This window comes from Gadus macrocephalus, chromosome 9 (genome assembly GCF_031168955.1).
Source record: "Gadus macrocephalus chromosome 9, ASM3116895v1".
Taxonomy (NCBI): domain Eukaryota; kingdom Metazoa; phylum Chordata; class Actinopteri; order Gadiformes; family Gadidae; genus Gadus; species Gadus macrocephalus.
In genome coordinates, this window is record NC_082390.1 from 20,658,302 (window position 1) to 20,680,339 (window position 22,038).

At 44.2% G+C, this 22,038-nt stretch overlaps 1 protein-coding gene across 17 annotated transcripts in view; it reads left to right on the top strand.

The window, feature by feature from the left end:
• The first annotated feature begins 351 nt into the window (after positions 1-351).
• Positions 352-22,038, top strand: part of LOC132464800 (membrane-associated guanylate kinase, WW and PDZ domain-containing protein 2-like) — a 114,455-nt gene continuing 92,768 nt past the window's right edge. For 3 of the 17 annotated variants that reach the window (XM_060061386.1, XM_060061390.1, XM_060061389.1), the window contains exon 1: positions 352-1,204. In XM_060061386.1, coding sequence (XP_059917369.1) covers positions 904-1,204 — 301 coding nt within the window. In that variant the 5' untranslated portion in view covers positions 352-903. Of the gene's footprint in view, positions 1,205-11,345; positions 11,605-22,038 lie in introns of those variants that run through there. The other 14 variants (XM_060061380.1, XM_060061383.1, XM_060061384.1 and 11 more) reach the window with 9 other exon arrangements.

Here is a 22,038-nt window from a genome sequence, read left to right on the forward strand (position 1 = left end):
CTTTGTTCTTGTTTATGTTTTTTTGTTATGTTATGTCTCATGTCTTATGTACCAACCACACCAAGTCAATTTCCTGTATGTGTGAATATACTTGGCCATTAAAAGAATTCTGATTCTGATTCTGATTATTGTCCAGCCAGACCGCGATTAAAAACTTTATTTTATACTTTTTATCTTTTATCTGTGGCTGTGGCAGGTAATAATCCCGTCTAATCAATTCATTCGGACCGAATTAAATGATTGGCTGGTTTACCAGTAGGCCTATGTCTCCCTTTCTACCCAGCCAGCTACCTGCGCACACTCTGCCGTTGCGCATGAGCGGAGTCTTCCATGAGGCTCTCGGACTCCTGGCTAAAGCTATCGAGCTAGTCACCTGGTCTAACGGCTCTGGAGGGACGGGGGTATTTCTTCGGTTGGATACTTAAGTAGCCTAGCTTTAGTAACCTAGGTTACTTTGGCTGGTTTCTCCAAATCTCCCCCCACCCTAATGCCGTTATCCGTTCATGGAATAGGAAAGGTTAAAGCACGCACAAAACATGCACGCGCACGTCCGTGTGACCAGTCGGATCAGAGTCGCGCGCTTCGATTCGGAGTGGGAGTGACCATCTCGTCCTCTTCTTCCTCCTCCTCCTCCTCTCCTCCTCTCAGAATCCCAACCATTCATCGCTCCCATTTCTCCAGACTTCACATCCGGGTCATTCGCTGGTCTATGTCTCTCCGTCTGTGTGACAGCGTCGTTGTCCTCCAGTAGAACCAGTAGAAACGGTAGAACCCGCGTCGTTCCGCGGTGATGGGGCCGCCGTCGCTCTGAGCTCCTCGTCTCCTCCACGGCCCGTGTGTCGCAAAGGCGGAATGAGACGATAGACCTTCGGATGGCCGGTGTGTGGTGATCGCTCGCCAACAATGTCTAAGAGCCTGAAGAAGAAGAACCACTGGACCAACAAAGTCCACGAAGCGGTGGTGACGAGGAGCCGAGAAGGGGAGCTGGGGTTCGAGCTAAAGGGGGGCGCGGAGAACGGGCAGTTCCCCCACTTCGGAGAGGTGAAACCGGGGAGCAAGGCGTCGGTGCAGAACGGGAAACTGGCCCAGGATGAGCTGCTGCTGGAAGTCAACGACATGCCCGTGGCGGGGCTCACCACCCGGGACGTGCTGGCCGTCATCAAGCACTGCAAGGATCCGGTCCGTTTGAAATGCGTGAAGCAAGGTGAGCTGTGTGTGTGTGTGTGTGTGTGTGTGTGTGTGTGTGTGTGTGTGTGTGTGTGTGTGTGTGTGTGTGTGTGTGTGTGTGTGTGTGTGTGTGTGTGTGTGTGTGTGTGTGTGTGTGTGTGTGTGTGTGTGTGTGTGTGTGTGTGTGTGTGTGTGTGTGTGTGTGTGTGTGTGTGTGTGTGTGTGTGTGTGTGTGTGTGTGTGTGTGTGTGTGTGTGTGTGTGTGTGTGTGTGTGTGTGTGTGTGTGTGTGTGTGTGTGTGTGTGTGTGTGTGTATTTTTTTGCGCGCGTGATTTTAACTGCGATGACATCTATGAAGGCTGAATTCCAATGTGTGTGTTGTTGAGCGCAGGCCCGCGGGTCGTAATGGCAGTCGTGTGTGTGTGTGTGTGGGGGGGGGGTCATATAGAACAGCTGCTGACATGAATCGGATGAATTTTCAGATCGTTTGTTTATCAGAAGAGATTATGTGTTTTATGTTTCGGTAGTGATTTTTGAGAGCTATAACGGGCCTACATGGTTTAGATGTGAACCTACAGGTAGCCTGCCCTGAACACACACACACACCTCTCTCTCTCTCTCTCTCTCTCTCTCTCTCTGCATAGCAGGCTGGTTATGTGCTCTTTAATACTAAGGTGAATTGAACACGTATGTAGGTTGTTTATCTGAAGAAACTGGTTTCGTTGTGTCTGCATTCTAGTGTCTGCGTTCCTCAGTCAGATGCTGTCGGGTCCTGCAGCTCCCCTGACCTCCTTCAAAAGGGTTAGGGTTACCCTTTTGAAGGGTTAGGGTTAGGGTTAGCCTAACCCTAACCCTTCAAAAGGCCTCCAGGTCCCTCTCCATTCTGCCGCTGGAGGAGGGCTCCCTTCAGTTCAATCTCAGTGAGCGGAGGATCTATAGGACCCATCTCTGCTCACCCAGCAGGGAACCGGGGCTCCTATCAACCCTTAAGGCCGCGTGTGGCTCAGGAGGTAGAGCGGGGTCCAGGGTCCCTGAGCAAGGCCCCTGACCCTAACAGGTTGCCCTGGTTAGTTTACTCTGCCGTTGGTGTGTCAACGTGTGCATGAATGGATGAATGTTAGGCACTATCCTAAGTGTCTTAGAGTACCATATTAAGCGCTATATAAATTTCATTTATTATTATTATTATTATTAATATTGTAAAGCGCTTTGAGTGGCCACCGTTTAGGAAGCTGTATACATGCGGTCCATTCACCATTTAAGAAGATCCTCCTGTAGTGACTAATGAATGAACTGGAGCTCTAAGAGTCCTCCATGAAGGACCACGTGTTGTTGGTCAGGCTGACCTGAGGGCTGGCTGCTGGGGGCCGATGGTGACGCTGTAGAGGTCACCGGGGACGGCATGCCAACAGTCCCTTCAGCCCACCCCCAGCTCCCCTTCTCGGCTCCTCGTCACCACCGCTTCGTGGACTTTGTTGGTCCAGTGGTTCTTCTTCTTCAGGCTCTTAGACATTGTTGGCGAGCGATCATCACCACACATCGGCCATCCGATGGTCTATAGTCTCATTTTAGTGCCGATTGACCTGTCGCTAAGTCACGCCCCCCGTCGTTACCATGATTAACTCGGAAAAACAAACCAGACTAGATAACAAAAACATGAAAAATGTCAGCTGACAGTAAAGCAGGTTTTGGATAAGTTTTACATTAGCTATGGAGGGGTATATTCAAAACAAGCTTAAATTCAGTTGGTATTCTGGCCTGCCACAAAGTCTGATACACATTACACACTTGTCCCGTTGTGGCCTGGGAAAAGGGATGAAATATACCCCATGCTGCCCGAGCTGATGTCTGAGTATAGTTGAGGCTGGAATGTCATTGGCTTATCTGCTTTCTAATGGCGGAGCTTAGCGACAGGTAAATTACACGTTTACTGATTCCAACATGATTTGTTGAATCAAAAAAGGAAGCACAAGAAAGCTAACACAGATTTGAGTTCATATGCCATCAGAATGAGAGTTAATCTGAAGTCTAACTTGAGTTTCTCCATCACCCTATCATGTTTATTTCTGTAAAAGGCGCCTGTCCAATGAAAGTAAATCCTAACTGCCATTGCCTAAAATAATCCTCCCTTCACCAGGCCATTATAAATTGGACAGATTGTGGCTAAAAATAGCCTTTAAAGCAGACTTATTATTCAAAGATGCTTTGTATCAGGGGATATTAAGAACCAGGCTACAGAGCACCTGTCAACATCACCCTCCTGACCGTTACAAACGGGTGTGGCCGTTGCTGTGTGTGGAACAGAGACAACAAATGCAATGCATGGTTTTGTCTGACAGACAGGCAGGCAGGCAGGCAGGCAGGCAGGCAGGCAGGCAGGCAGGCAGGCAGGCAGACAGACAGACAGACAGACAGACAGACAGACAGACAGACAGACAGACAGACAGACAGACAGACAGACAGACAGACAGACAGACAGACAGACAGACAGACAGACAGACAGACAGACAGACAGACAGACAGACAGACAGACAGACAGACAGACAGACAGACAGACAGACAGACAGACAGACAGACAGACAGACAGACAGACAGACAGACAGACAGACAGACAGACAGACAGACAGACAGACAGACAGACAGACAGACAGACAGACAGACAGACAGACAGACAGACAGACAGACAGACAGACAGACAGACAGACAGACAGACAGACAGACAGACAGACAGACAGACAGACAGACAGACAGACAGACAGACAGACAGACAGACAGACAGACAGACAGACAGACAGACAGACAGACAGACAGACAGACAGACAGACAGACAGACAGACAGACAGACAGACAGACAGACAGACAGACAGACAGACAGACAGACAGACAGACAGACAGACAGACAGACAGACAGACAGACAGACAGACAGACAGACAGACAGACAGACAGACAGACAGACAGACAGACAGACAGACAGACAGACAGACAGACAGACAGACAGACAGACAGACAGACAGACAGACAGACAGACAGACAGACAGACAGACAGACAGACAGACAGACAGACAGACAGACAGACAGACAGACAGACAGACAGACAGACAGACAGACAGACAGACAGACAGACAGACAGACAGACAGACAGACAGACAGACAGACAGACAGACAGACAGACAGACAGACAGACAGACAGACAGACAGACAGACAGACAGACAGACAGACAGACAGACAGACAGACAGACAGACAGACAGACAGACAGACAGACAGACAGACAGACAGACAGACAGACAGACAGACAGACAGACAGACAGACAGACAGACAGACAGACAGACAGACAGACAGACAGACAGACAGACAGACAGACAGACAGACAGACAGACAGACAGACAGACAGACAGACAGACAGACAGACAGACAGACAGACAGACAGACAGACAGACAGACAGACAGACAGACAGACAGACAGACAGACAGACAGACAGACAGACAGACAGACAGACAGACAGACAGACAGACAGACAGACAGACAGACAGACAGACAGACAGACAGACAGACAGACAGACAGACAGACAGACAGACAGACAGACAGACAGACAGACAGACAGACAGACAGACAGACAGACAGACAGACAGACAGACAGACAGACAGACAGACAGACAGACAGACAGACAGACAGACAGACAGACAGACAGACAGACAGACAGACAGACAGACAGACAGACAGACAGACAGACAGACAGACAGACAGACAGACAGACAGACAGACAGACAGACAGACAGACAGACAGACAGACAGACAGACAGACAGACAGACAGACAGACAGACAGACAGACAGACAGACAGACAGACAGACAGACAGACAGACAGACAGACAGACAGACAGACAGACAGACAGACAGACAGACAGACAGACAGACAGACAGACAGACAGACAGACAGACAGACAGACAGACAGACAGACAGACAGACAGACAGACAGACAGACAGACAGACAGACAGACAGACAGACAGACAGACAGACAGACAGACAGACAGACAGACAGACAGACAGACAGACAGACAGACAGACAGACAGACAGACAGACAGACAGACAGACAGACAGACAGACAGACAGACAGACAGACAGACAGACAGACAGACAGACAGACAGACAGACAGACAGACAGACAGACAGACAGACAGACAGACAGACAGACAGACAGACAGACAGACAGACAGACAGACAGACAGACAGACAGACAGACAGACAGACAGACAGACAGACAGACAGACAGACAGACAGACAGACAGACAGACAGACAGACAGACAGACAGACAGACAGACAGACAGACAGACAGACAGACAGACAGACAGACAGACAGACAGACAGACAGACAGACAGACAGACAGACAGACAGACAGACAGACAGACAGACAGACAGACAGACAGACAGACAGACAGACAGACAGACAGACAGACAGACAGACAGACAGACAGACAGACAGACAGACAGACAGACAGACAGACAGACAGACAGACAGACAGACAGACAGACAGACAGACAGACAGACAGACAGACAGACAGACAGACAGACAGACAGACAGACAGACAGACAGACAGACAGACAGACAGACAGACAGACAGACAGACAGACAGACAGACAGACAGACAGACAGACAGACAGACAGACAGACAGACAGACAGACAGACAGACAGACAGACAGACAGACAGACAGACAGACAGACAGACAGACAGACAGACAGACAGACAGACAGACAGACAGACAGACAGACAGACAGACAGACAGACAGACAGACAGACAGACAGACAGACAGACAGACAGACAGACAGACACCTGTCACACTACAGACACCTGTCACACTACAGACACCTGTCACACTACAGACACCTGTCACACTACAGACACCTGTCACACTACAGACACCTGTCACACTACAGACACCTGTCACACTACAGACACCTGTCACACTACAGAGACCTGTCACACTACAGAGACCTGTCACACTACAGAGACCTGTCACACTACAGAGACCTGTCACACTACAGAGACCTGTCATTACCGCCCCCCATTAGAACAGCTCTGGTTCCGGAAGTAAATTTCCCATTCATTTTCACCGTGGACTATTCATAAAATCTTTACATAGTTTAAAATATAGCTTTAGAGTTTTAAGCCTGGAACCAAGCCAATCGTTTGTCAAGGTAGTCGTGATCAATGATCATAAAAAGTTTAATACGGGGCAAAAAATATTTTGGAAAACGGAAGAAGAGGCAAAGAACGAGAAAAATATACATTTTTAGAACGAGTGAAGAAACTACTCATCCCATAAAACATTGCAGACTTTTTCACAATGGAACCAATAATTGAGCGTGTTTCTTGCATCTTAACCATTGTCATTATTATATTGTTTATATTGTTAATACAAGTTTTGCGTGTGTGTGTGTGTGTGTGTGTATAAAGTGCTTCATACAGTGTATTGGGTTGTCATTGACATAGTACGTTGACTGCAATCACTGCGTAATAACATTACTAGTTTTTAATACATGTGAATTCAGTCTCGTATACCAGTTACGTATTCATTCAACATTATATATTCTGCTTTTATGCTACCAAATTGAGAAAGAAGCACTGCTAGTGCTATATCATATATTTTTTCTTTTCTTTTTATCGTATATTCTATATGAACATATTTTTCGTTTCCTCTCCAGCTCTTACAACAACACTCTAACTTTCCATTAATCTAAGGGACATCATGGTTGCTGCGGTAAGCGATCGAGTTCAGTTCATGGTCATCGACCACTTGAATCTGTGGGTGATGGTTAACGTTTCCATGCTAACAGCGAGCTCCACCAATCAAAGATGTTGTGTTACACTGGTGGTTTTCAAAGACATCGCAAATAAAACGTGTTTTTCAAAAAACAAGATGTTGCCCGTTTAACTTGTGGCTTCTGCAGGAGCATACCATCGATTCACAAAATATCAGTGGGTGGTATGTATGCTTTTGATGGATACGACATTATGGCAAAATTAATGGGATTTTTACTTCCGGAACCACACTGTTCTGCTCTATAGATGAATAGATTCAGCAGAATCGTGGCTTCTACTTTGGCAGGGAAATGTTACAATGTTAGAAATGGCATGAATTTACAAGTTACTAATGAGGGATTCCAACAATCAGCCAGTTTCAGGGGAAAGATATGTAGCTGATCAGATTATTGACAATCACAAACAGTACAACCATCTCAGACAACAAGAACAACAAAAGCTACATCCATAAATAACAGTGAAGTGCATTAAAAGGACAAAAAACTGCCTATTTCAATAAACATTCTAATTTAACGTTCATGAAATCTGAGAAGGTGCCTAAGCAAATGCCTTGAGTCATCCATTTTGAGCCGTTGCAAATTTAGTCGTTATGGATGCTGATGGCCCATGGCGACCAACAGCAGAACCTAGCGGCCATCTATAGGCAGATCCGCCATCGTTCACCTGCCCATGGAGTCTGGACCAGGGAGGTGGGCGTGTTCCCAACCTTGGGTTGGGACACCACTTGGGGCGCCACATATGGTGGTGCCATAATGGATTTATATACATACCAATTATACATAAAGAAAAGGCTTTAAGGTCTTAAAGCTAAAGGGTATGTATATTCAAACAGACTAATCATTTATTAGCTTGATGGGTTAAAACGCTGTACGGATACAAATAAAAACTGGCCGTGAACCAGAGATATGGGCCTTCCCGGTGTTGATGGTTCTGAGGAGCCCGAGAGCACCTGAAGCTCTGGAGGAAGAGACGGAGAGGCCGACCTTCCTTTCTCTTGCTGCTTGCAGACTAGAAACTTGAAGGTTCCCAGGCCGGCGTATGCCCTTGTTGTTGGTGTTTAAAATTCATTGCAACATTAGATGAAGCGTTTACTGGTATGTATTGGGTTGGAGCAGCTTTTGCGCCGGGCTGCATGGACCAAATCTAACCCCATCCAGCCCCCAACCCGATATATCTGGTTCTGGGCAGTGAACTAGGTCAGTGGGCTCCTCCTTGCCTTGTTGCCCAAGCATGGATATCTTATTTGCCACTGGCTGCTTTCCGTGCCGTTACCCTTACGTCCATCAATGCCAGGATGCGAACACAAGTGTACTTGCATCCATTTTCAATGTGTTGAGAACCAGCATTAGTGGTTTTGAGTGTGTTATTTAAGCAATAGGCAAAGAGAGGCAGTTGTTTACAGTGATTATAGCCATGGGGAGTTATTAGGCATGGCGCAAACTCGAGTCAAGAACCGTAACTATCCATTTTACAATTGCTGTATTGGCACCAACTCTTTCGAAAAGGAAATAAGAAAGTTGTTTTATATGATATTTGCATCCACCTCCCGTAGTGATTTAACACGCTCCACGAAACATCAATTCATAAAAGCCCCTTTCTCTTGTTTAATTGAAGGTGACCGGCAAATTATTCTGTTGCCCTGCCGACTGGGAGTGCCACATGAAAGTGTGTTTGGGCCACAAAAGAGTCATAATTTTCCCAAGTCAACACTGGTCAGAATCCCAAGGCTGCATCCTCTGTATACCTGCACCCATGCCTCTGTGATGGATTACCATGGCGACACGATGTGTTTAATATTGGAGGCCATATTTCATAGGCTTGCATTAAGTCCTATAATTCCATTACTATTTATAAGGAGTGTGTGTGTTTGTGCACGCTGGTGTATATTTCTCTGCATGCGTTGGGTAAATGTAGATATTATTAATATAAAGACCAATATGCACTCCTCAGAAGCCTCCACCAGCGGACAGGCCCTGTGTTGATCTGTCCACTCCCATTGCGGGAGACCTCCTACCCCCCCCCCCTCTCTCTCCTCCCTCAGACCTGGATATCTGTCTGTGGTCATCAGAATGGATGTGGGTCACACCTCTTTTTCATATCCTCGTTCAAAGGCAATCCAAGTGGATGCATCCAATGTGTTGATAGTAAGAGGTCAGGACTTCTGTGGGAAGGATAAACATTTCCATACAATCTTTCTATCCATCTATGCTTTTTCAAATAATGGATAAAACCCTCCATATCTTCTAATCTTTGATGTTGTTGTTCTTGCTCCATGTTGTGTGACTGACGTTCACAGCTCACATGTGAGAGATGGTCAGCTGGGATTGGTTGGTAGGAGGAGCTAGCGCCAGAAGGCCCCTCTTCCTGAACACCTTTCAGGGCCACTCGGCCCTGTGGAGGAAGCTGGTTGGTCGACGATGATGGATTCTCTCCTGCCAGGCATCAGAATGCTGCAGGGAAGATAATTTTGTAGCCAGCAGCCGTGTGACGACCCTCATTTAGTTTAATCAAAACCAGCTACTTTTCTCAATTTTACTTCTTCCAATCGGGGATATGGAAGGGATCTATTCACTGCCATTATGTGTGGATAAGCTGCTGGAGCTAATCTTTTAGCCTTGGTGCCGGATGGGACAGTGAAGGATTCCAGAAGCAGTAGGAGCTCCCTCTGCTGCTGCTGAGGGGACCGCACCGTACTGGAGGACCTGTGAGGGCCTCCTTCTCTGTCCCCAACGGAGCGGGGCCCTCCGCTGGGCCTGCTGTCGGCTCCGGAAACTGAGGACCGCTGTCCACAAGACTAGTCGATTAGTCGACTACTCTTAACAACTAATTAATACAATATGTTTGTTATTTCATAGTGTCCATTTTATTTTGAGCTCAACTGAAGGGCCAAAACATAAAATGTCACCGAGCCATAAGCAATATCTTAAATATGCCTGATAATGAATCGGGCTGAAAGCAGGCAGGCATGCAGCTATGCTGCTCGCGTTTACACTTGCATGCGTGGCAGGGTTTAAAACATTACTGCCATAGTCTAAGTAGCCTGTTTAACATCCAAAGACATTGTCATTGCACTTCTCAAGGGTTAATAAACAGTACAGACTAGCTCGCCGTTTTATTAAAGGTGACATATTATGATGTTTTTCCAACAAGTAATGATAGTATATGAGTTCCAGAAAACATGTTTTGAAGTGCTACTTTGGCTATGACTCTGAAGTCCAGATTGAACCACGACATGGAGGAGAAAGGGATTGTAGGGTTGGCCGGGAGTCTATTCCCTGCCAGGCAGACACAGCAAACTGACAAATTTGATATCGGAGGCCTCACCTGCCTCAGCAGTGAAGGCGGGGCGAGGGGGAAGAAAGAGGATAGCAGATCAACCAGAAGGGCGTGCACAGCGCAGAGGTGAATTACAGTGAGCCGTTTGAGACGGGAGAACAAAAATAAATAGGCATTTATCATTAGTAAAACGCAAAAAGAAATTGCAGTTGGCTTATTTCATGGTAGACTAAGGCCCAATCCCATTTTTACCCCTTACCCCTTCCCCTTACCCCTCCCCCTTGTTTTGAAGGGGGAAGGGGTAAGGGGTAGAAATGGGATTGGGCCTGAGGCCCAATCCCATTCTTACGCCATTTCTTACCCCTTCTGGCATTTCTTACGCCGGAAGGGGTACACCTTCCCCTTACCCCTTCCCCCTTCAAAACAAGGGGGAGGGGTAAGGGGAAGGGGGAAGGGGTAGAAATGGGATTGGGCCTAAGTAAACTAACCGCGGCAGCGCTAGACCCATCGTCCACCAGTCCATTATTTTATAGATTTTTCTATATAGGCGGTTCAATGAGCCCTAGTTTGACTTTTGCGTGGTTTACACATTTGAAAATAATAAACATGGGCTTCCTTGTCTATAAAGGGTTATGGTGTTGCGCGAGACCTAAACCTTACCCTGTGTATGAAGGGTTAGGGTTTGGTACTCCTCACCTCGATAAATGACAGAGCACCTCCGCTAAGCGATTATAAAAATAATTTTATGGTGTGAACATATTCTCAAATAAGACAAATAATAACATAATTTAATGTAAAATGTACATTACTTTGCCAGAGTACATAAAAAGATGCATAAAATAAGTCAAATTCAATCACTCTCTCTCTCCTATTCGTTACCATTCATTCTTATTCAATTCCCAACTTCAGTATAGAAGAGGAGGAAACACACACAAGATTAAAGATGTAAGGCAATAAGGCGCAGTATCACAACCAGCCAGCAGAGGACACTGTCCCCTTAGCGACGCTCCTTGGCCAATCAGCTGGAGCCAGCTTCCCATTGGCACATCTCTTCGGCGCTTCCCCCCTCTCATCTATCGAGGGTCGTCGTCTCTCTCCATCTCTGTGTTTCTCCTTATTTATCTGCTTTCCGGATAATCTTTTTTTTCTTGGGATAAAGCGCTGCTGTTTGTGGTTGGGTGCGGACGGGTGGCTGCTGTCGGGGTCCAGGGGCATGCTGGATGGAGCTAATCGACGGAGGATGTACGGCGCGGGGCTCTCAGGCTAGAGGACGTCTGGGAGGCTTAATGTAGACCTGTGGAGGGACATCTGGGCCAGCTGCTGCTCAGGTGCCTGGACTGCGCTGTGTTCTCTCTCTCTCTCCGTCTTTGTCTCCATGCCTCTCTTGCCCACTCTTTTCGTATTCCTCTACATCGCCTGTGTGTGTGTGTGTGTGTGTGTGTGTGTGTGTGTGTGTGTGTGTGTGTATGCTTAGCTTTTCCAAATGTCTTCATTTATGTTCTCTGAGCCGATGGTCGTTAGTGTGTGTGTGTGTGTGTTTGTGTAATTCTCATGTTGGCTGTGTGGTCGCCATCGTTCTTCACCAGGGTGATTGTTTTCTCGGCAGGCAGAATGCTGTTAAGATGGCCTTTTTTCAGGCTTGCCTTGTCTTTTTCTGCGCCTCCTCTCCTCTCCGCTCTGCTTTCGCCTCAGAAAGCTAAAATGGTGCCAGCAGAGAGACGGTTGTTCCTTCAGCACCCTCTGCTGATTCCTCCATTAGCCTCCATCCCCTTCTCCAGCCTCTTTGTGTGCATGGTGTGCGTTAAGCATCGATCTGCTAACAGGCTTTATCTGGGATCCGGAGCTTTGGTTAATTGCTGGAAATATCTGTGGTTTCTAGAAGCTAGTATGTCCCCTCCCCCCCTCCGTCGTCATCTCATTAGGGTATGTGCGCCGAGGTCCCTCCCTCGGACCACATACTCCTCATCATCACTATGATGGGTCATGTTTACCCTCCCCTCATTTAGCATGTTGTCTGGTCCATCGTGTTCTGCATTCAGATGTCATCAAGGATCCGCTTGGACACATCCTGCTGTGGGACACCTACTGGGAGAGTGAACCCATTACCATCGGGCTGGTACTGGGTTTAGCGACCCTAACCTATCTATTCCATCCTGCCCCTTCAAACCTGATCTTGGTCTGGTCTGGTCTGCAGGTCTGGGCAGGATATATCTCTATAGATACACCCCAGTTGCATTGGTTAAAGCATCTTTGAGTAGGGCCGTTCACAGTGTGTGTGTGTTTGTCAGAGGACCTTATAACTGACCCCCACACCCATGCCAAGGCTAAAGCCACATATGGTGGCCCACAGTCGCCTGTTAACAGCTACAGGAGCCAGGCGAATTCTTACTGCGGTGGACTCGACTAAAACTCCAGGGAAAACTTGCATGTCTTCCCGCCGCCGATCATTCCATCTCTCACTCCTTCTTTAGGAACAGTGTGCTCAATGCGGACATTGCTACATTTACAGCTAAAGATACTAAAAGTCCTTTCCACCAGACTCAACCTTTATATCTGCTTTCCTACTACTGGGCTCCTCACTGTTTGCATCACATCACAGAACAGGCTACGGAAACACTGTCCTACATCCTCAATGGCTGCCATGCCTACAAAGGAATGTACATGGCAAATCATGACAGAATAGTGAATCTTAAAGGAAAGGACACTTTCCATCCCCAGTGAAAATGTATAAAGAATTAGGTATCAATCCCTCCATGTTCAACCTCTGCAACAACCTGGACACTTTAACACATCTCTCTGCAAATAGATCAGATACTATGATGTTGATGAGGAGTCTAAAGAGGTTTTAGCTCTTGAGGTACCCTGCACCTTTGACCCCAACCTAGAGGAAGCCTTTATGACCAAGGTCATTCAATTCCAACCGCTCCTTAATACAATCTCAGAGTTGGGTTATGGGTAAAGGCTATTTGCGTTCATATTCGGTAGCTGGGACATGTCCACAGGTTAGTTGTGAGAGGACTGCAACATCTTGGGATGCCCAAAAAGGGGTCTAAAAAGATGGCCAAGTACTGTGCCATCTGCCATCACCACCATATATGGCGGAGACCCTGCTACCTATTACCTTGAGTATTGATGCTTGTATTATGAAATCGCATGCCACTTAAACGTGATTTTGTACTTTACTGCACTTTTACTATTTTTGTCCCTGTAATAAATTGGTGTGTGTGTGTGTGTGTGTGTGTGTACCACCCACAGCCTGGTTCCGGAAGTAAAAATCCCATTCATTTTCACCCGTCGAGACTTTGATTTAAACTAAGCCTTAATGTCGTAACCATCCATATGATGAGTACCAAACCCCTTTATATTATGAATCGATGGTATTTGCTCCTGTAGAAGTTACACGTTAATCGGGGCAACATCTAGCTTTTTAGAAAAACACGTTTTATTCGAGATTTCATTAAAATCACTTAGTGTGGCACGGCATACCGATACCATCTGTCACGATACGATTTTGATTCGATTCACATCAACTTAATTATAATTTCATCATATTATTTCTTTGCTCTTCCGGATATTTAAAAACAAAAACATTCCATTTTTAATACAAATAATAAAGTGCCAGATTACATTTAAGTGCAAAAGGTTTTTATGGCTTAAATTAAAGAGCCTGTAATGATCTTTCATTTTGAACATAGACCATTCCCAACCTATGTGTCTGGATAGTTTTCTACTAAAAACAAAAGATCCCTCAGAATCATCTTGGCTGTTAAGATAAGGCGTCCGTGTTGCCAGATTGGGCAAATTTTCCCGCCCAATTTGGCTACTTTTAATCACCTTAGGCTGGGAAAACGGGAAATGTTCCCAATCTGGCAACAACAATACATGAACGCCTCGACATGTTTCGATTGGTAGTGATTTTCACCTCTTGAAATTGATTTATTTTAATTTTGAAAGAAAAAATTAGTGCTGTCAAGCGATTAAAATATTTAATCGCGATTAATCGCATTAATACCATAGTTAACTCACGATTAATCGCGAGTAATCGCAAAAAGAATTCTCTACTAAATATCCCTTGATTTCCTTGTCCCATTAATTTCTCATTTTAATGCTCTTATCAACATGGAGAAGGGCATCGGCTTGCCTTGTGCAAATGTTTTTTTATTGATTACAACATTGGCATATACTGATCAAAACAGGACGATACAAAAAAAAAGCCTATAGTGCAATTAAACGATGAACATACAAACATACTGCCTTGAACATAGCAGTCAGGCTACTGCTTCTTTGTTTTGAGCCAAAGAAAAAAAAGAAAATACGTTGCGTTAATCGACGTTAAAAAGATTAACGTCGTTAAAATTGGTTTGCGTTAACGCCGTTAATAACGCGTTTAACTGACAGCACTAATATTAGGGCCCTATGAATTCCGCGATAACGAAAACGCGGACGGAATCACGGAATCGGACAATAAAAACGGAATCTACTGATAATTTTTTATTTTTTTATTAAGCAGGAAAGTATTAAAAGTAACAAAGTTACAATTTAAAATGGGCCTGTCTTAGTAAAATAACTGATTTCCAGCAGGTTCCTGTTCTTCAGCACATATAACATGTAACGGGGACAAGGCACATCGCACGTCACATTTACAATATGCAGCGGAACGCAGCGTAATTCGCCATTATTTTGGTGAAATTCAGTTTCGAGGGAAAAGGGAAACAGCACAGGTGACATTAACGTCACTGAATGTTTAGCAGTCACTCCCACAACAATGTTAAAAAAAAATCCCCGGTCCACCACGCAAACAATAGGTCCCGCTCCTAACAAGAAGCCGAAGAAGTTGAAGCGCCCGTAATTCGGTTCTAACCCCAAATTCTGAGCCGAACAATATCCAAAACACTTCTATCACTCAGCTGATCAGCTGTTTTGTAGAATATGTCAACATACTATCGATTGGAAACGCAAAGATACGTGCGATGACCACTTGAAGTCCAAAATCCATATAAAAAACAATGAACGCCGTAGCCAGGGCACGCCCCTTCAAACAACAATTTGAGTTTATAAAGAAAGAGTTTATAAGCACTTTAATATTTATGTCATGTTGTTTTTATTTGAAGCACTAATAACAGTGCAATGTTGTGATGTTTTAATAAATGTAGTCTTCTATCTGATTAAATTGTATTCGTTCGCACTTATTTGACACTCGTTCTGATGATTTTAATAGCTTTAAGGGTAAAAACTAGAGCTGTCAAGCGATTAAAATATTTAATCGTGATTAATCGCATTAATGTCATAGTTAACTCACGATTAATCGCAAATTATTTTTCTATGCTAAATATCCCTTGATTTTTTTGTCCCATAATTCTTCTCATTTTAATTCTCTTATCAACATGGTGAAGTGCATCGGCTTGTCTTGTGCAAATAATTTTTTATTGATAACAACATTGGCATATACTGATCAAAACAGGACGATACAAAAAAAGAGCCTATAGCGCAATTAAACGACTGCTTTGAACAAATGTAATTTGAACATAGCAGTCAGGCTACTGCTTCTTTGTTTTGAGCCAAAGAAAAAAAATAAATAAATAATAATTTGTAAATAAAATGTTTGCGTTAATCGCGCGATAATTTTTTTAACGCCGTTAAAATTGGTTTGCGTTAACGCCGTTAATAACGCGTTTAACTGACAGCTCTAGAAAAAACACATGGAAGCAATGGAGAACGCCATCTCTCGTTCGGTTGTGTAGAACTGAAAATCCGGTTGCCAGGACAACGTGACGTTTTCACTTGAGTACTCTATTTGAGTGGAACAATTTAGCAGGTGTCCATATATATGGGGTTAGCCTAATTGAACTAGTTTAAAAAGAGAAAACATTTTTACTAGGGCTGTAACGATACACAAATTCACGATTCGGTTTGTATCACGATTTTTGACCCACGGTTCGATACATCCCACGATTCTTTTAAATTTAAAAAGCATTTTATTTAAACAACACTTAAATACCAATTATCTTAATCTAACATTTAATAACAAATAATTTGGAACACTGAACAGATTTGAACCGAAAGAATACTATTAAAGTATAGCTAAATTATTAAAGAAATAACCAAAGATTGCAGTTGGAGGATGCTTTTTGCTGGTAGGCATAATAGGGCCCCTTTAACTGTTTGGTTGGTTTATTCAAATATCCTTATTAGCGCTTCTTATTAGGCTATGTAGCTTAAATAATGACATAATCAGGCCGTATAGAATGCAACATGTTTAATAGCCTAACTTTCAATAGATGAGGAAAAACATGAACGTCGCAATAACGAGGCATAGTGTTACGAGTAGCATATGTGTGTGCGTATGTGTGTGTGAGTGACGTCAGCGAGTGAGTGGACGAGCGAGGAGAGCGAGCGGTAGCGCGTGTGTCTAGTGAAGAAGCGAACAAGTCCGGTAGAATAAAGTACCCATCCTGTCAATAATCGGTGGCCGCTTCATTTCGACCTATAAGCAGACAAACTGCCAGTCAAATCACACAAAACAATAGAGACAGGATCACACAGGCAATTTTTTTTCGCGCTTGGCCCACTCTGGATAAATGTCGTTCATATCGCATATGAGGACTTCGACGGCTGTGGAGAAATGCAATCCTCCGTAGCCACGGAGAGCTGTGATCACAGAGAGGGCATCTCGTCATATATTTACGGCATCGATAGGAGGGGGCGATGTCAGCAGACTATTATTTCGACAAATTATTAGCAAATTTCAATCTGACAATTTGACCGAAGAGTTAGAAAGGGCATATCGCGCTTCTGCCTTCTCACACCGCGAGACAGGTTCGTGGCTTTGAGTATCGCGATTTTCGGTTTGATACGCGTATCGTTACAGCCCTAATTTTTACTAAAAGTTAAATAAAATGTAAGGACTTTTCGTAGACAAAAACTTGACTAAAACTACAGAGGAAAACAATGACTAAAATGTGACTAAATCTAATAAACATTTTCGTCAAAAGACAAAGACAAAGACAAAATCTAAAATAGCTGACAAAATTAACACTGATTTACACCGTATGGCATTTAATGCGGTTTTAGAAATTCTCTATGACTACACCAAGATTTCTGTCTTGGTGTGTGCTTTCTAACATAACAGCTGTGCACTGACTTTTAATTGTTCATCCCTTGCACCAAAGACCATAACTTTTTTCATTGTTCAATTGAAGACAATTTTGGCACATCCAGTGATTGAAGTAGTTATTTAGCTGTTGATAAACAGCTTTTTCAATGATTTTGCTTAAAAATGGTAAGTTAGATATGGCTTGATGACTGTTGTTTTCAGAGCCTGTGGGAATACACCTGTGTGATATCGCCACTGCAGGCCACATGAATAAAAAAATATATAGTGTGTGTGCCCGTGTGTGCATCCAAACCCATACACTGCAATTCACATACACACATACAGCTCAATGTAAATCCATGAAAACATCATGTTTTGATCCCACGGCCAATTGGGGATATATTCATGAATGTGGTAACACATTATATACATTCTTATAGGCCTACCTTGAAATTTTTACTATTTTACAGATGTTTGTTAAATTATAGAGCAAAGATACCCCTAGTGGAAACAAGGAAAATGTTACATTTTTTATTGTTATTAGTTGTATAGGCAAGGATGGAATTCATTGAACATCTGGAAAATCATAAAGAAAATAAATTTTCAAGGAACAGGATGAATATCTAATATGAACACAATCATGAATTCATCCTCAATTCGCCATTGCATCTAAACATGCCGTTTTTTATGGATTTACATTTAGCTGTTCCTCAGTTGTATCAATGTATTGTCTTTAGGGGTGTGAATCTTTGGCTTCAGACGATTCGATTCGATTAACGATTCAGTAGTTGGCGATTCGATTCAAGGACAATTTTTTTTTTTTGGAACGATTCTATTCGATTCTGTAAACCACGATTCGATTCAGTAACTTTTAACCAAAATTCTATATCCGTGAAATAAACATGCAATAATGTGACACCCCATGTCAATTTTACCATTATTCTTTGCGAAGCCAAAATGCTTCCACACTTTGGATTTCAAGTTTGCTGGTGCATTAACAATCTCGCTGCTGCTATCTGCCATGTTTGAAATGCACCAGTAGAGGGAGAAAAAAAACTCTTGTGGGACTTCCTTGCAAGCTGACTAGCTGATGACAGAGTTACGGATTACCGAGCTGTACTTCACAAAATAAACGCGTAAACTAAGTCTTAAAACATTAATCATAATCGATTCATACGATTTAAAGCATTTATATCGATTATTGGTGAAGCCAAAGCGATTCTTTCTATTTATTTATTTTAGCAGATCGATTTAGTTGAATCGGTAGGACTGACAATCGATTCATCGATGCATCGCATGAATCGTTACACCCCTAATTGTCTTATTTATTCTGTTTTGTATGAGCAAATAAAAGTATGAGCAAAATCAATCATATTACTGTCCAAATTCTTCATTTTCAGTTAATAGAAACTAGAAAATACTGTCTTGATATCTAACTTTAACAATGCCAATCCTTACTTTAACATATGTGAAAATAAAAATATGCATTCATCAGTGCTTTTAGACGTGTTTCCAATGGCTTTGTAGGAGAACGGGCTCCGTTCAATGAAATCAAAACCAAAACTGATTGAGCACCGTATATAAACAACCCTTCCGTGTTTTGTCTGTTGGCTTTTGTCGATACGTCGAGTGTCGATACGTCATCTGTAAGCGCATGACCCCGAGCCGATCTGGCAGCCGAACACATCTGGTGCTCACACCGTCATCACGCTCACACATGTGCTCGCTGTAGCTATCTTGCTGCTTGCCTCGTTTAACTGAAGAACGGATACGAGCGGCTTGGCGCAATTGTGCAGAAATAGTTTCACAAACAGCCGCGCAAGGAGATTGTCAAAATAAAAGCGTATAATACAGCGATATGCATCGATGTTTGGGCGTTGCATCGATGCAGTTGGATCGTTTGCCAATCAATCGATGTATCGATCTACAATCGATGGATCGTTACACCCCTAATCACGATACCCCCATGCAAAAAACGATACGATACGCACATTTAAGTTTTCACCGTGGTATCGGTTAAGTATCGAGTATCAAGCTATTTTCGGGCAGGATTCGTATCGAAGCCTAAAATCACTACACTACCCATAAATCCTGAAGTGTGACACGACGTCTCTGATTGGTGGAGCTGACCATTATCAGGAAACGTTTACTGCACCCGGGAAAGTGAATGCTACTGCTACCCAAGCCCCCAGTAACACTGCATACTTCCGCAATCCACCAGTGCTCAGCGGCCAAGCCTGGTATTGCAGCTGTTTAAGCGGGCTGTGGACAGGTCCCTCAAATCATGGGACCCAGAAGTAGATATCTCCGTTCACTCCAATACAAGTGGGGAACAGGAATGTGTCTCCCCAAAAAATTTCTGGATATCAATCAAAGGCTCATAATTACCTTCATGCCATGTCCTAATTTTTTTTTTTTCTTTTCAAAAAGCCACCTCAAGCGTTTTATTAGCCGTTATCTCATATTATTGTTTGCTGGGGAAGAGGGGTGTGCAGCTGAAAGGAGTCGTAGTGAAACAAATGGCATCCGAGAGGGCCTAGTTCAGTTAACGTGTCCGATTTTTGGACTGGTTCATCTGCTGCTCAATAACTCTCACGGTCCTCTGCTTGCGATCATTGTGATTCATCATGTATTGATCCATTTATTCAAAAGATCCAAAGACAAAGTACAGGTGCATTACGGTATCATTTTATATTGTTGTTGGACCGGAGTGGGGGGATGGGCACGCATGCGTTCTATATTTCTGCATCCGGTACGTCATGAAATAGGACGTAGCCATAGACCAGGGTGTCCGCGGAGGTCTTAAAAGTCTTAAAAAGTCTTAAATTCATTTTTCTAAATTTAAGGCCTTGAAAAGTCTTAAATTTGTCTAAAATGTCATATGCTGGTCTTAAATTTATAACTCGGAGGTCTTAAATTTGTCGGGGCAGGGTAATTAAATTTTTATTTTTCTCGCGGGACTTTTCGGGAAGGAGATGTACGAGGGGCTACTTTCTTGCTAGCTGCATATATAAACGGATGTCTGCGCGCTTGCTAGCTAGTCTGCAACAATGGGTAAATGCAAGTTCAACGTCAGTTGGCTGGAAGACGTCCGTTTCCGAGGTTGGCTAGCGTCCGTTGCCAACCCAGAACAGGCCAGATGCATTCCGTGCAAAAGTAGCCTACATTCAAGCTCGGCACCATGGGGATTAAGGCTGTCGTCAGCCATATGCAGAGCCAAAAACATAAAACCTCTGCCAGGAGCCACACACAGACCCCAGCCATTTCTACGTTTTGCATCTCTGCCCCGGCGCCACCGCCGCAGACGGTCCGCGCTGCTAGCACTGACCTGAGGGTAGCATTTGGTGCGACACCAACACTGAAAGCGGAGGTGTTGTGGATTCTAAACACAGTGGTCAAGCACCAGTCATACAACTCGAATGAGGGGATAGGAGATCTCTTCGGTTTGATGTTCTCTGACTCTCAAACCGCGAGCACCTTTACTGCTGGAAGGGACAAAACGGCGTATATAACTCGCTTCGGACCAGCGCCTTTCATCCGAAACGAGCGAATCTGCAGCGTCAACAAGGCTGATTTTGTTTTGATATTTGAGACGTTGAACCACGCCACTAAAAGCAAGCAACTTGACGTGCACGTCCGATATTGGGTCGGAGATCGAGTGCATTCCCGGTACTTGGGCTCGCAATTCATGGGGCCCCACATATATGGGGGTAAAAGGGATGATGATACATAATATTTTGTAGACAATATGCAGAATCTTTTCACTTACGAATTAACACGGTTGGCTATTTTTGCCAGCACGCCACCCTAGCCATATTATGGGCAACCGTGTTCCCCTTGGCTGTGATTTGAACTTTGAATTCCTCGTAGGAGTTCATAATAATACATTGCTCGCCTTGGATGAAATACAACGCTCTTGCGCGATTTATTTTGCATAAGGGTGATTCAAATGACGCGAGAAACGCCCCTTTTATGTGAACGCGCATTGAACCTAAAGCGGAAAACCTGGTTAAACTAATTGAATCTAAAGTGAGCGTCGTGGTACCATTTAACTGTGATTGCGAGTTGCGGCTCTGTCGAGCCAGGTTTTCCCAAGAAAGCCTGGGTATGTTCAACGAAGTTCGTGGTATACCCCCCAGGTCTTACTGAAGGCATTTATTTAGGCGCACCAGTGTACCCAAGGAAAAAGTTAGTCCGGAGCCCTGGAGTATCACTTTATGTTCAATAAACAGACAGAAAGTAAAATTGAATGAGTCTCATTGAGTGACACACATGCTATGCTTGGGTTGTAATACAGCGGGATCCCCCCCGCCATCGCGGGTTTAAGGTCTTAAATTTCATTCAAGGTGGTATTAAAAAGGTCTTAAAAAGTCTTAAATTTGACTTGCTGAAACCTGCAGATACCCTGCCATAGACATAGACATCTTATATGATAGACGGAGCATCGAATGCTACCGCCTACTGGCGCTGACGAGACGCGGGGCCGCCATCTTGAAGTGGTCATCCGCTCTACTCAGTGTAATCCGTTTGGCTGGAGCAATGAACTGTCAGCGCATTTAATTAATCATACCTCACTGAATACCACTGATTTTCATGTGTTTTTTTGTCATACGTGTAGCTATGATAAAGGCCACATGGTTTGGCGTGTTTTATTATTCAATACTAATTA